Genomic DNA, 16,450 nt, shown 5'->3' with positions numbered 1-16,450 from the left:
CCTATGCATACCCTAAAAACACCCTTGTCACCCCAAAACCCATGCTCACCCTAAACCCTAATATTATCATTGCCATCCAAAACTCCATACACACCCTAAAGAGGGCAAAGCAGAGAGCAGAAAAATGAGCCGCGAAGGCAACACAGACAGCAGAAAAACTGCAAATAAAGCAAAACTGAGCAGAAAAGGGAAAACAGGGAAAAACAGAGGGCACTCAGACATACACACAGGCCTGTTCAGACTCACGCACCCACTTCAAAACCCACTGAGTCAGTCATACACCCACTCACAGACCCACAAAGAGAACTCATGCACCCACTCACCGACCTACTCACTCTCACTCACCAACTCACTCACAGGCCCACTGAGACACTTGCATATGCACTGACAGATCCACTCACACTCACAGACCGACTCAGACTCACACAGACACCACCCACCCCCCCCCCCACTGAGACACTCATACACCCACTCAAATACCCATTGAGAAACTCACAAACCCACTGAGTAATTCTTGTACTCACTCACACACTCTCTCAAAGGTTACAGTTAGGAAATGAAATTTAAAAAAACCTTAGAAATTCACTGAAATAAAACAAAGGTTACAGGGACATTATAGTTAGAAAATAAAAATTTCAAAAACCTTAGAAATTCACTGTAAAAAGCGCAAAGTTTACAGGGACGTTATAGTTGGGCTCAGATTCCACTCATACAAAACCATTGAAATGTAGCAGTTATAGTTACCTAAGCTAACTAGAACCTATGCCCCCACAATGCACTGCTTATGACCTCCCATATTACATCAGTCATGACATGGTCAGTGGCAACACTGATGACATCACTAATGACACCTCAATTGGCATCACTCATGTCATGCTATCAACTTCAATATTTGAAGTTTACAACATGAAACTTAATAAAAGTAAAAATTACAGATGTTTTTCAAGGCTTGTTCCAAATTTTTAATCTTGCATTTGAAAGAGACAACTCTCCTTTCAGAAATGCACAACATACATCCAAAAACAGTATTAAGCAAATCAAACATTTCTGCGCAATCCCTTAGCTTGTCAGCAACAAGAAATCAGCCATTAATAATGTTACAATGATCGCTAATACTCACGCTTTAAGTTCAGAAAACCTGACAAGAATTCTGGCATAGCTTTCATTTATACTGTGTTCTTCTGCAGGGAGAACCGTAATTGCTCGGCTATACAAGTCTACCAGTTTGTTCAGCAACTCCTGGTCTACTCGAGGGTCACCTCTACTTTCTGCCTTAAGTAAAAAACTCCTCCATTCTTCTGGTTTATTTCCCATCGTCATCAGCAAACTAATTGAAGCTGAATGGTCTGCAAAGAAGTGAAAACAGTTATTGCATAGATTGCAGTTGAAAAATTACAACCACCCAAAATACATTTTTAAGACAGATTCTGAAAGCATCCACATACGCTGTACACGAGGAACTGGGGGTCAAATATATCACAGACTTAGTTGCAGTTAAGCCTCTGCTCTGCTGGGTAAATATATGGTCCAACAAAGAGGCTTCTTTTAATAAAGCAGTAATCATGGATTGTCTTGCCATGGATAATGCATTGAAACTCCCTTGGCTAAGCTATATTAAAGATTCCTTTAGTGCCCTTGGAAGACCAGATATTTCCATGAATTATGAGAAAGTGAAGAGGGTGGACAAAAAATTAACTAAAGATCTATTCTTTAGAACAAACAGTGCTGAGCGTGAAGGTAATGAACTTAATAAGCTTACGGTAAGAGCTCATGCGCTACTCAAATCAACGCCAGGTATGGAGCCTAACCCCTCAATTTTAACTAACCCTCTTGAGCGTTTTTTTAATTACCCGTTTTAGATTTAATATACTCCACCACTTTTTTGCCTCTCCTCCTGGTTTTGTAGCAAGCACTGAGGGCAGGGGGCCCTGTGGCTGATATAATTGCTCTACACAGGATATTTTACAGTTTGTCTTTTTATGTAAAACAAATTCCGATCCTAGGCCACAATTTCTTAAACCCTATTTAAAAGAAATGGGCTTCAGGCAAGCATGTGTTGGCCTTTTGCACTTGCAACTATTGAAAACTGATCGTACAGTGTATGTTATGCATTTCTTAAGTGCAATGTTAAGATCAAGGAGATCCAGATTTGACTGAGAGGGCTACCATGGATTCATGCTAGAGTCATAGTTGAAGTACAGGAACATTTTAAAGATTGTATGACTGTAATTATGCTGTAGGAACCCATGTAATTATTTAATGCAGTTTTAATGTACTATTAAGAGTATTTTAAGATGACTGTTTAGAGGACCAGGAGAATGATCGTGAGTTTCATATGATTATTGCACAATGAATGACCATGTTTTTTAATGAAGTTGATGCTGTTCGTAATGTACCATTGCTTTTATGGCGGAGTTATTGGAAATAAAGTTTATAATAATAATAATAATAATAATAATAATAATAAACAATAATGCATAGATAAGCAAACATCTGTTGTCAAACCTACAAATATAAAGTCAAATTGGAGCCTAAACAACGAACTTCGTTGACGCCGCATTCATCCCACACCCGAATATATAAGCACGGCCTCTCCAAACAACCAACTATACTATCTGGTAAGCTTAAAGTCACATGCTCAGAGAACATCATTACCGCTCCCTGAATTCCAGGGGCTAAAAGCATCCACACAACTTTTAGAGTCTTAGCTAAAACTAATTATTTTCCTCTTCCAAATTGAAGATCAAATGCACGGTTTTACTTAAAGGGAAAAAAATATTTTATCGTGATTTGGAGCAGTGTTTAACGTGGGCAAATTAATTTTGATGTATTTTCTGATGATTAAGTACCAAATGTAACCCATGTAAAGGATTTTTGGTCAGTCATCTTTCAGCTGTACAGTCAAATGTAGGTTACATCATTTGTAGATGAGCCCTCTAGAACAGAATATATTCTGTTTCCTACAGTCAAGTATAAACTGGGTAATTGGTCCCTCCTGCTCACACTCACTACCATCTTCACTGTTCTAATTGCATATTATTTTGGGTCTTTCAATGAAATCACCAGCAATATTTTCAAATCAAATCACCTCTCAAAATATTGTCAATTTCAATTATACAACATACATTTTTAAAACTTCATGCAGTGCCAATCAGAACATAGTTACTGAAGCTCAAGTTTTTCTATACTTAATCACCGTTCTCTATTTTAAGCTTGCAGCGTATGCTCATGCAACTGTTTGCGAACTGTATGGCACTCCACTCTTCTCAAACCTTTCTTCCGTGAAATTGCCATATGGGTCACAGCTGTACTTCGGTCTGAACAATACTCAGCAATTCTTAATTGAATGTCAGTTCATTTGCTGCCACTTCCAGTGCATTGATCTCGAATTACATCATGCAAACTCTAGCATATTCCACATTATCCATTTTCAGGTCATCTTACTATGTCACAGACAATATGCGATCTTGCAAATCTTTTTGGTAAGTCTGGCACACAAATTCTAGAATGGGCTTTGTTAATCCACACAATTTAAACCTGTGTAGATTGTTTTGTGACTATCATATACAGTATTAATTGGATAACGTGTAGTTTTGATGACTAATATGAATAAGAACAAGAGCAAGAATAACAAGCATTTGCAATGCAATAGGTCTCGCATTAGGAACGTTTGAGCTTTTGGTATTGTAAAAGACAAATTTTGTATTTGTGTTGGTTTTGAAAATAGCGAAAGTAATAGCTTTGGCATTTACAATGCCAATAGTTTTAACTTTCGCAAATGTGACACCTATAGCATTTGTAATGCAATATCTGTTGTATTTACGTGACTTAGATGTATTGATATTACAAATAACAATGGTTTAAAAAAAATTTATGAATACTTAAATAAAAGCTATTGTAATTTATAATGTCAATACCTTAAACTTTTGTGAATTACATTTGTGAAGATTATGTTCAGTGTATTTTATTGTGACGAAAATCCAAGAACAGAAGTGAAATATTAACATCTTTTTGTTACATTTGTAATAAAGCTTGAAACATTGAGAGAACATATTTGAACCAGGTGTTGTTGAATGGTTGCACAGATTGATGCTGTGGTTGCACAGATTGATGCTGTGGTGGCGCTGAGTGATGTTGTGATGGCGAATGAGTGATGCTGTGGTGTTCAGTGATGCTGTGGTGTTCAGTGATGCTGTGGTGTTCAGTGATGCTGTGGCGTTCAGTGATGCTGTGGTAGCACATAGTGATGTTGTGGTGCCCCCGAGTGATGCTGTGGTGGTGCGGAGTGATGCTGTATGCTATGTTGTGTTTTGCTATGCTATGTTTTGTTATGCTATGCTATGCTTTGATTTGTTATGCTATGCTATGCTTTGATTTGTTATGTTATGCTATGCTATTTGTTATGCTATGCTATTTGTTATGCTATGCTATTTGTTATGCTATGCTATTTGTTATGCTATGCTATTTGTTATGCTATGCTATTTGTTATGCTATGCTATTTGTTATGCTATGCTATTTGTTATGCTATGCTATTTGTTATGCTATGCTATTTGTTATGCTATGCTATTTGTTATGCTATTTGTTATGCTATGTGTTTTTTATGCTATGTGTTGTTATGCTATGTGTTGTTATGCTATGTGTTGTTATGCTATGTGTTGTTATGCTATGTGTTGCTATGCTATGTGTTGCTATGCTATGTGTTGCTATGCTATGTGTTGCTATGCTATGCTATGTTATGCTATGCTATGTTATGCTATGTTATGTTATGCTTTGTTGTGTTTTATTATGCTATGTTTTGCTATGCTATGTTTTGTTATGCTATAATGGTTTTGTTATGCTATGCTATGTTTTGTTGTGCTTTATTATGCTAGGCTTTGTTTTGTTATGCTATGTTTTGTTATGTTATGTTATGTTTTGTTGTGTTTGGTATGCTATGTTTTGCTATGCTATTATATGTTTTGTTTTGCTATGCTATGTTTTGTTAAGCTATGATGTTTTGTTATGCTATGCGTTGTTGTGTTTTGTTATGCTAGGTTTTGTTATGTTATGCTATGTTTTGCTATGCTATGTTTTGTTTTGCTATCCTATGCTGTTTTGTTATGCTATGCTATGTTTAGTTTTGCTATCCTATGCTTTGTTTTTTATGCTATGCTGTGTTTTGTTATGGTATGTTTTGTTGTGTTTCGCTATGCTTTGCTATGCTATGTTTTGTTATGCTATGCTTTGTTCTGTTTTATTATGCTATGCTGTGTTTTGTTGTGCTGTGTTTTGTTGTGCTGTGTTGTGTGAGGGTGGGTGAGTGAATGAGGGGGTGAGTGAGGAGGTGTGTGAGGAGGTGTGTGAGGAGGTGTGTGAGGAGGTGTGTGAGGAGGTGAGTGAGGAGGTGAGTGAGGAGGTGAGTGAGGAGGTGAGTGAGTGAGGAGGTGAGTGAGGAGGTGAGTGAGGAGGTGAGTGAGGAGGTGGGGGGATTGAGGGTGAGGGATTAACAGACTAGAGAGACGACAGAGATAAGGCGCAAAAGAATGTTAATTACTGAGAAAAAAGTGAGAGAACGAGAAATGCAAGAAAGGAAAGAGAAGTGGAACTAAGAGCAAGCCGTGGGAGGGGGAAGAGGAGAATGTGAGGCAAACAGCAAGTACGAAAGAGAGGTGGAAGAGGAGAGAGAGTAGAAAGGAGAGAAGAAATAGTGAGAGCAGAAAGGAGAGAAGAGATAGTGAGAAAAAAATAAACAGAGCAAGAGAGAAGTGAAACCAGAGGATGGAAAAGAAACAAAAAGAGGCGGTAAGAGAGACACATAGACGACATGGTGTGGAGAATAGGATAGAGAGAGAAAGAGAGTGAAATGAGAGAATTGTAAAGTTGGGGCGGGGAGATGGTAGGCAGATAGAGAAACGACAAGTGGGAAGGTAATATGGAAAGAGAGACAAGGTGAGGGGATGACAGCAATGAAGGAAGGGGAAGACAGTGGGGAATGGAGTGGAAGATGAAGAATATGGAGGAAACAGTTATAATGGGATAATGAGAGCAGTCTGACATGGGGAGCGACTGAAGAGAGGGTCGCAAGCAGAGAGAAAGGGAAGAGACAGTGACAGGACGGGGACACATAGCCTGCATGTGTGAGAGGGAACAGAAATAGTAGAAGAGAGAAGGGAACACAACGGAAAAGGGGCTCATGAGAATGTAAAAAGCGGTAACGAGTTGCTGGAGGAGAAAGGGTGCACCATTGTCCGATGGAGAGGGCTGACATCACATGCCAGAGGTCGAACTAGCCTTGAACAAAACCGACCTACATCTTCACCCTCCCCAGGTCAAGAAACGAGTACCAACGGCTTACTCGATGCTTATGCACAAAGAGACTAATTGCTGAATGTATTTGATATTTATTTCAAGTGGTTAGTTTTAACTCCATGAGCGTTTAAAAAAACAACAAAAAAAACCAATAGTGCACGTAGCTTTCCGTGCCACTTTGCTGAGCTGAATTAACGATTTGCCTTTTTCAGGAGGCAGCGCTGTAGGAGAGTGGGGTCTGCAATCCCATGGCCACCCCAGATTTTTGCTTTTTGCTTCACTGATTTACGACTTTCCCTGGCTGTGGGCCTGCTAATCAGACCCACAGCCTAGCTGTTCTCTCTCTAAATTACAACCATGTACCTTAGGTGCATGTTACCAATTGGTACTGGGCCACCTTATCAGTCCCTGTACAGCATACCTTAGGTATCCAGGGCATAGGTGTACCCAGGGCCTACCAGGGGCTGAAGCATGTATTATGCCACCCCTGGCTGGCCACCCAAACAGACACAACTGGTTGCACGACAGCTGGGGCAAGGTGGTGTAAACACCCTTTGCTTTAGATATAGTATTCCTATATCTAACCCTATAATGGACACATATATTCCTATCAGTCACTCCTATGGCAGGCCTTATCAATCTTGAAGGCAGAGTGCTTGGAATTATGTGAGATGGTGCTCTGGCATGAGCTGAGCCCGTTTGCAGCTTGCGGAACCAAGTCCAAATAGCTGTTCCATGATAACGCTATACCATATACTCTTAAGTGCATTATAATCCTCGCGGTTAAATGCTAACTTTGGTATAGCTTTATCAAAACATGTCGAGTAAGGTGTCATACGAATTGGAATACTAACCCCTCGCCAATTCTGGAGACGGGGTTAGCATTCCACCCTTCTAGAGGGACACGACATGTATGTAACTGTGAACCCCGGTTAAAGTCAGACATAGCCTCAGCTCCACAAAATGGATGCTGCCACCGAGACACAAGTCTGCCCTCCTGCTGCTGGGAGTCCTTCCAGCAACGGAGGCCTGGACAAAGGGTTTCCTGTCAGGGGCGGTGCTAGCACCATCCCAGACAGGATTTTGTGTATCCCAGGTAGGCAGGGCTGAAAGGAAGGTGACTGCAAGTGGCACCCCGGTGCTCACTGTGCATATGCCGGCTCAAACCAGTTCCTGGGGCACACCAGCCACTGAGCTGGGGAGAGACCGGACAAAGGAGAGGGGTGTAACCACCCAACTTCCTAGTCCCACCCATAGGGCAGGACTTAGTCGCGTGCCAGCCCCTTTTCTTAGTATAAAGGTAGGAGCAGGCCCCCTTCCCAAATTAGATAATCTTGAATCTTGAAACTACTTTCCACGAAAGGAACTCTTGACTCTTCTGAAGACTCTCCCTTGTGGCTAAGGAGTAGCCACCCTGCACCAGCAGGCACCATCGAAGCTCTTGCGGTTTGCTGTAAGTCCATCCTCAGGATCAAGACTGCCCAGCTCAACGAGACCCAGATTCCCTGCCATCTCTGACCTCTACCTACATCATCCAGCCCAGCTGAGATTCGTGGGTGCGACGAGACCCGTGGGACCAACCATCTTCAAGACCTGCACGACGCTTCTCCAGCACGACCCCCAAGAGACCCTCGAGTAAGTGCATTGGGGTTTGAGAAGCCCTAACCCTAAGCAGCTCCAGCACCGAAGTCCAGCCTCCCAGCATCCACGAGATCTGCGTGGGGCCCTTCTGCTTCCTTGCTGCTTGCCACGTTGTCCGGTCACTTGCCTGTTGGCTAGTGACCCTCTTGACGACGTACCACGACGATTTCACAGCTGGTCTGGTTGCTCCAGACTGGCCCTTGCTCCCTACCAAGAGAGGAGCACCCCGGACCCTCCTGGTCCACTCCAGACGCCATCTTGACTCCACCGCGTGGGCTTGCCTTTGCCAAGGTTTGTTGCTCAAATCCTGAGTCCAGCATCGCCGACAGCTGACAGCCTCGTGGGACAGCTCGCACCTCCAGCCTGGACGCCGACAACGCCTCCTAGCCCGTGTGACTGCAGAGTCCAGCGTCGCCCACTCGCCTGGTCGAGGTGACTTCATCCGGTGCCATCCTGGTGCCCACATAATCACTGGCTAGTGATTAAGAACTGAGTCCCCTCTGCTTTCAGGTCGTCTCCTTCACTGATCCAGCCTTGGATCACACCGAACATCTTCACTGGTCGCCTGCCAGCAACTTCTTCTTTCAGGCTCCATAGACTTCAACGAGGATTCCCGACGTCTTTTGAACCCTATGCAGCCGCGGCCCCTGGGATAGGTAACTTGAGTATTTCGGTACTCCTGCACAGGTTCACTATCCAGGTGTCCAGATCCTTTGTCGTTTTCAGTCTATCTAGTCGGATTCGTCCGGAAACAGTAACTTTAGAAACGCTAGCATCCATAGACTTCTTCCCGCATCCCGCGTGAGAGTGCACACTCTGCACACGATCTCCCTAGACCTACTGCTCGTAATCTTAAGGTTCAGTAGTGTAGTCCTAGCGATCCTGAAGCCTCTGGATCTTGTTACTTACCTGTTAGTATTTCGCATTCCACTTTTTGTGTATATGGTTTTTCGTGCCCCTCGGGCATTTGTGTAAATTGTGCAACTTAAAGTATTTTCTTAAGAGTTTTGTATTGTGCTTAGCTCCCTGACTCATAAAGAGTTCAGGGTAGACTTGTTATAAATATCCTTTATTTTCATAACAACTTGTGTGGTGTCCTTTCACTTGGTGTTCAAGGGGTATATGTGATGGTAAAACAGCTGGCTTAACACGCCCTCTAGAGTTTAGCCTGAAGACTGCTCGTGTCCATGCTACTAGGATAGCTGGTCTAAAAGGTTGACTTACAACCAATCATCAATAAGGGTTGTTTGGTATGATACACAGTGACCACTAGAATAGTGAGCACTATATATCAGGCCAACTTCTCACAAGCGCTATAAACTATTTTAGTGCACATGAGTTATGCGTGTGTGACAGAGAGTTTCCTCTGTTTGCGCAGGCTGTCAGGTTGCAGTTTCTACCGCTTCCTAGTCACCTAAAAAAAAAAAAACACACAAGCAAGCAAAAAAAATACGCATTTTTCTGTACTCGTGTCACTACACTAAGCTTGGGCGTGAAATACCACAGATATTGATCACGGTGGCGATAGCGTGATATTCTGCTGCAATTGCTGTGTAGATGTGCAACACCCATGAAACAAAGATGGACGAAGGAAATAGCGGGACAATGCATGGAGACACACCCTGCAGGCATCTTAGAGGCACCACTGAGTCAAATGTCAGCCCAAACACAGAGGACAGGCGAAGGGAGCACGAGAAAGGTTTCCTACCGCAAACACAGCACAGATGTTATTCCCGGACAAACAAAAGCGCGGAGATGCCGGTCTTATGGCCAATTGCGCGCTATGCCAGTTGCACGCAAAAAAATATTGCCGGAGGACTTTGGTTGTGTGTGTTGTGTCTTGTGCAAATCCTAACACGGCAGAGGCTGTGAATGTAAATGTTTCTGCCTAGTTCTTATTCTAATATTTGCCAATTATAAAAGCTGGCATTAAAAAGAAGCGACTGGGGCAGTTGAGAAAAAAAAAAAGCACATACCCGCCCACGGTTTCTCTTCTCCAGGGAAGCAAACAGCAACGGAAAATAATCGAAAACAGCTCCCAGTGTCTGCGCTCCTAAGAAATGAACTATTTGGCAAGTCCTTCGCTTAGGTTAGTCTGGGAGACATTGAAGACATTTGGCAAACTACAAAAATTAGAATGTGCAGCACCTTCACGGGCACCATGAATTTCTTCCATTAAGAGACCACAGTAGCGTAGGCAGTGCACAGGGCATTAGAGCAAACAAGTGCAGCCAGGAAACCGAAACCTTCCGTGAGGCGGGACATCCGTCTTCGGAAGCCCGCGCACGCGCCCACGGAGTGCCTGAGAGCGGGGCTCCCATGCCTGAGGGAGAGCCCCGCGGAGGCTGCAAAAGCCAAGAATGGCGGTAAGTGGGGCGTAGTTGTAGGGGGGAGCGCTTGTGTGTGTGTGTGTAGGTGCGCGGCGGGGGGTGTGTGTGTGTGCTTGTGTGTAGGTGCGCGGCGGGGGGTGTGTGCGCGGCGGGGGGTGTGTGCGCTGGTGCGTGTGTGTGTGTGTGTGTGTGTGTGTGTGTGTGTGTGTGTGCGTGCGTGTGTGTGTGTGTCGGCGGAGGGGGGCTCTGCATGTGTGTACCTGTCTGTTTGAACAGCCTGCCGGAATCGGAGCGCGTGTTCACGCGCGCGACCTGATCAGATTCCGGCAGGCTGCGTGCGCCAGTCTCTTGTCCAAGTCCTTTTACTCCTCGAAAGCGGACACGATCGCAATAGGCCCGCTTTGCGACCAGGGGCTTAGCCCCTGCAATCGCAGCGAGATCTAAAAAGGAACCTGCACCTGTACTTTTCCGAGAGCGGACCGAGCATTTGGACAATGATGACAAGTATATTCAGTCAATACTAGAAACTGTTAGTATCGTCAAAGGAATCAATGCACAACACAAAATAAAGTAAGACACAATTCTAAACCAAACGTGGACCATTTTACAAAGTACATAGGTGCAGAAAAAAACATTTCGTAAACCAGAAGTCCCCCAACAAAAGAAATTGTAGTGTTCTTGCAAAACCAAAATACATTATAACGTTAATTGGAATTAAAAGAGAAATGGTATGAAAAGAAAACAAAAAGAACATACGTACTAAAATAGAAGCCCACAGCATTTTCCATAAAAATCTGCAAATCACACCTTTCCTGAAGCAGTGGCAAGCTACAACATCCAACTTCTTTTAGTAGCTACCTTTACTCGACTATACCAGCATGTTCAACACAGTTGTCCTTCGTTCACAAAAAACTCATTAGAACACCAAGTAAAGACAAACTTATTGCATCATATGTTAGCATTGTCTCACTTTATTGGCTACAAAAAAAAAAGTCAAGTAGATGTTTGTACTCCTGAAGTAAACGCCTCTTAAAGACCAACCAAAGCTAGGTACTATTATAATCATTATTTCCGTGATCCAAAAATAACGAACTCTGAAATACGTACAAACATAAGTATTTCAAACTGAATTGTCTATCTGACCATGACAACAGAAGCTAGCATTTAGGATATAAGTTTAATTCCAAATGCAATTAAAATGGGGTTGGAATAGAAATAAGTTGGCATACAAAATTCAGAGGTCTCGAATTCCTGGCAGCATATGCTCGTTTTGAAGCTGAACTCCCAGATGACACGTCAGCCAACCCATAAAGCTGTTATTAATTAATGTACAATACTCTTCATTGTGGCAGGTCACTCAGGTTTATGACAACTGACGGGTTACAATCAATTTACAAAAAATTACGAGATACCTTCAAGTGTGTTCAATCAACAAATAAAAAATTGTTTTGACCTGCGTTTCTAGAATTTTAACAAAATTATTTAACATATCTATTGTGGTGTACATAGAATGAACACTTCACATTTCTGTCTCTTCCGAGAGCCTTGTGAAACTAAATATACAGATCTACAAAAACAAAAGTAGAAAAAACACCTAGTTACAGCAGGCTAAACCTCTATGAAAGATGTAAAAAATGCAATAAATATAAGTCTTGTGGAAACAAGTAGTGCGAACTAGCCTAAACCAGTATAAATCAAAAAAATGTAATTTTTAGTTTGGCTTTGTGTTTTTTTAGAGAGGAGAAAACGTTTCACTACGTTGCATGGTCAACCATGATGGCATACTGGACAGTAGTAGATCATACAATTGTGTATAGTATGAAAAATGTTAAGGCTAAGCGCTGACACCTTAAACTGGAGGTTATTAACGACAAAATTACTTTACATGGAGAGTAATTTCCTTGGTGAAACATGGAACGTCAATCAGTCAAATATGGTGGCAGTACCATGTACGCCAAGAGAATAATCTGGAGTGTCTCAGGACAGGTGGATGGGTCCGAAATCACTTCCACGTATTACGAACTGTAAGTGAAAAAAAATCGACAAATCGCTGAGTGGGCTACAACACCAGTGTAAAAACTGAAAGCCATGGTAGAAAAGTGGTGTGGAACGTATGTGCAGCTATTTAAAATGAAATTAAGGAAGACCTCCTAAGGAGGTCAGCATTGTATAGATGACCTACATACACGCCAGAGTCAAAGATGCAGCCCAATTATGTTCTTAATCATTAATTTACACTGTAAAATATCTCGCCTCTAACCCGGTGGAGTGTAACTTTCAGGTTTATAGATTCCAAAACTTAATGAATAAATGCTCACTTTTCTGATCACCTCTGACAATGTGAAAGGTCTGGCATCTCAGTGAAGAGGATAACTCTTCAGATTACAGTGCTGTAACAGGGAGGACCCCTCACAACCCATTGTCCTTCTTGCTCATGTGTCCTTTGACATGTTTTAAATATTCTCGGTGCTTTATCATCGCTGTGAAGGTCATGATCGTATTAAATCAAAAAGACATGGGTTTCTCTTAAAAGACCATTTTCATGCAAAAATAGTGACAATCTAAATGATGAAACATTTCATAACATGGTTTTATGTAGTCATTTGTAACCATAAATGCTATTCTGTAGCATTGTAATTTGAAGGTGCTAGAGTTAAACTCGATGATACTCAACTTATTAAAATTTTAAGTATAAAGATAGACAGTTCCTTGCTAGCATTCAAATCTGTGAACCAAAGGTTGCACCTAGATGCTAGCTAAAAGTGATTGATTCACGGACTATGTTACAGGCTCGTGTATATAAAAATGCATCAAGAAATAATACATTGTTACTCGAATTACAACATGAAACAGTTTAGTTTATACATTGCCCCACTCTTATAATAACCCAGATATAGGGCGGAGTGGCAGCTCAAATATGATATTTTCTCTAAATCTACTCCCAGCTGTTACTAAAAATGGATACGTTGTTTTCAAATGATCACATAGTGAACATCATCGACAAGATATTTACTTTCGGATGCCAGCAAACCTCTAGAAAACATTATTCTTGATTTCTAAACCAAGTCTGTAACTATACAACAATCTGTTGAATTAACGAAATGTGTAGTGAAAAATAGGCTGCTGTCTCCTCGGTTCGCATTTTCTGAATACTAGGCAATGGAAAATTGAGTAAGAACAGCCTTGATGGTCAGTCTATACCTGTGATGCCAAAGCGTCAAACGGGGCATCTTTCACCTTTGTAACTATTTAAAATGTATAACAAAGGTTACAGTAAACATATCTAACCAGGGGGTAAACAAACTGGCGAAGAAAATGCTGCCTGTGCCCCACCACTCAAACAACTTTATATATTTAAAGTAAAGTGTCAATGGTGCAGGAGCTCAATATTTTGAAGTAATTACAATGTCATCGTAAACCAAACATATGAGATTCGAATTGTGGCATGAGAGGCCAGTGCCATCAAAAGCAACCTCAATCCTTCAAATGATAGGCATCTTCTGACGCAGAGGCACGTTTCCATTTGTAGTCCATTCATCTGGGTGTACCAAATGCCAGTACGGTTACGTACCAGGCAGCTGGCTATGTACTCCCTATTCGGGTATCATTTTCCTAGCAGCTGGGTGGGCATCTCACTCATACCACAGCATGGTGGGCAGCATCGCTAACCACTGGTCACCTGGCAATGATACAAAATCCTGGGTAACTTTCCTCTTACTACAAACTAACCTGTAACTCTAATCATGACTTTAAACTATATTTTAATGTGTAAAGATGATTACTACATGAACCACTTAATTTCATTGACTCATTTAAATGATGAGCCCTGGCTGATTTAAATCCCTTTCTTGCATAAGAATCACAGCGTTGTAAGGAGTCAAAGTACACGAATTTAGACCAAGAGTTAGGTGTAGATGCCACAGATCTGGTTATGCCAAGCGTAAACTGATGCTTAATAAGTATACAAAGGGAGGAAGAGAAAACATTTACTCAAGTGCCAGTTCAAAAGTACGGTTATCATAAGTCCGCTACTTACACGGACCATTCGTAAACTCAACTTCATGTCCGTCCTCCTTTGCTAATCTTTGAACGGATGTCATTTAATGTATATAGCACTTCCGGGTCGTATACGAACCAATCCCGAGGCTAAGCATGTTCTGGGCGTCACCTACGAGTGGGTGGTTCTGTGAATGTATAATGTGACCGATGATTGTAGCAAATTGAGGGCACTTTAGCCAATCCTAGTGTTCCATGGAGTCTTCCGCAGTGTCGATTGGCTGTAGAGTTCGCACGTGCTTTCTCCCATCCCTCCTCTTACCACCCCTGTGTTCGTTCGTAAAGATCTGTTGTGGTTCGCAAGGGAGCGAGAGTGGTGTTGGCATGTCGGTTTAGGCAGGGTTTGTTAGAGTCGTCGCTAGAGTTGGGCGAGCCTCTGAAATGTAGCTGTTCGGGCAGTCTTGTGCACCTGTGAACAACAGAATGAATGAGTGAGTTATTCATTTTCGTCTGAATATCAAATGGGGAAACCAGAATAGTGAATCTGAGCGCATAGTTCACGATGTGTATGTAGATGTTAACCACCAGTGTGCTATCATATAGTGGCAGTAAGGCGCACAACACTAAAATGGACCTTCCCCGCTCCCCCGTGGCTTAGCCCGGGCTGCTGTCGGCTGGGCAGTGTCTGGAGAAGTCGAGAATGGCGGTAAGTGGGGCTTAGTTGTAGGGGGAGGGTGGTGCGCTTGTGTGTGTGTGCGTGCGTGTGTGTAGGTGCGCTGGTGTGTGTGTGCGCGCGTGCGGCGGGGGTCTCTGTGTGTGTGTGTGTGCGTGCAGGTGTGTAGGTGCGCTAGTGTGTGTGTGTGTGTGTGTGTGTGTGCGCGCGGCGGGGGAGCTCTGTATGTGTGTGTACCTGTCTGTTTGAACAGCCTGCCGGAATCAGAGCGCGTGTTCACACGCGCGACCTGATCCGATTCCGGCAGGCTGCGTGCGCGTGCCAGTCTCTTGTCCAAGTCCTTCTACTCCTTGAAAGCTGACACGATCGCAATAGGCTCGCTTTTCGACCAGGGGCTTCGCCCCTGCAATCGCAGCGAGACCTAAAAAGGGTGAAAAGAAGGTAGATTGCCCCATTCTACCACGCGGAGTTAATAAATACAGACAGCGACAGTGCATTATATTTCTTATTTTGACATCTGCCCTTTTGCAACAGCAATCAGGAATTTGATATCACGAAGTATCACTAGTTAATCCAACGGTCCAATACTTTACTGCTCATGAGCCGGCTAGGAAATACTTACAAGAAGCTGCAGATCTAGTACAGAGAGGCAAGCCCATCTGCACCTGCACATGCTAAGACAGTGTGGTTTGCCACAGGATCACCTGCCTTACCCAGCTTTTCTAGCGAAATTAAAGTTGAGGTGGGTCTAGAACCATCTTCTTTCTGCCCAACACTGGGACCCATTTAACTCTGGATTTGGGTCGTCCTCTATGGATGGTCCTCCTAAACACAAAGGTGTTACATTCCTCAGGGTAACTGTATTACAGCATCGCTGTCAAATCCGACCCCACCCCAAAGAGTGAATCGAGATTCTATTGCTTCTTAATGACAAACCCAAGGAGGTAGCTTTTCTTGAATCCTTCAGCTCATTTCTACCCACAGACTGGAGCGTGGTCTCAAGAAGGACGACTTTTGCAGATGTAGAGCTTAAATGGTTCTTTAAAGCTGTGACCTGGTCTCCACATTGTCCATCTTCTTTACCAGAGTAGCTGCCGAGTAGTTTTAGGACCCAACTTTCCACTGGGCCTGGTCCCTGCCCACACTCCAAAAGCACCACTGCCAAGCTATTGCACAGCCAGAGTTTGCCACGATGTTTGCCACTTGTTCAGTTGCCGACTGGGCCTTTTCTGTTCATGGCTTCTCTGCTCAGGCAACTATCCACACAGGCAATACTTTCTGATATGGCAGAACCAGCTTCTCCGATTTTTAGACACTGCTCCAGCTTGTTATTCTTTTCCGTATTTATCCGCTTTGTCAGCAATGACTCAACAGTTGGAACTCCCATCTAATCTCAACTGCATCCTGCTCTTCACTTTTTTGTCTGAAGGATCTGGTTACCAATTTTGGGACATATGTAAAGTCTCTGGCACACCATTCTTATGCATCAGTCAGGCCTTCTTGGTACTGTTAGGCCGCCAAC

At 42.9% G+C, this 16,450-nt stretch overlaps 1 protein-coding gene across 4 annotated transcripts in view; it reads right to left on the bottom strand.

The window, feature by feature from the left end:
• TTK (TTK protein kinase) overlaps window positions 1–16,450 on the bottom strand; it is an 894,856-nt gene that overhangs the window by 774,659 nt on the left and 103,747 nt on the right. For all 4 annotated transcript variants that reach the window (XM_078648117.1, XM_078648119.1, XM_078648116.1 and 1 more), the window contains exon 3: window positions 1,121–1,346. In XM_078648117.1, the coding sequence (XP_078504243.1) occupies window positions 1,121–1,346 (226 nt within the window). The remainder of the gene's footprint in view (window positions 1–1,120; window positions 1,347–16,450) is intronic.

This window comes from Lissotriton helveticus, chromosome 6 (assembly GCF_964261635.1).
Source record: "Lissotriton helveticus chromosome 6, aLisHel1.1, whole genome shotgun sequence".
Classification (NCBI taxonomy): domain Eukaryota; kingdom Metazoa; phylum Chordata; class Amphibia; order Caudata; family Salamandridae; genus Lissotriton; species Lissotriton helveticus.
The sequence above is the reverse complement of the archived record's forward strand: the minus strand, read 5'-3'. Positions and strand labels throughout refer to the sequence as shown.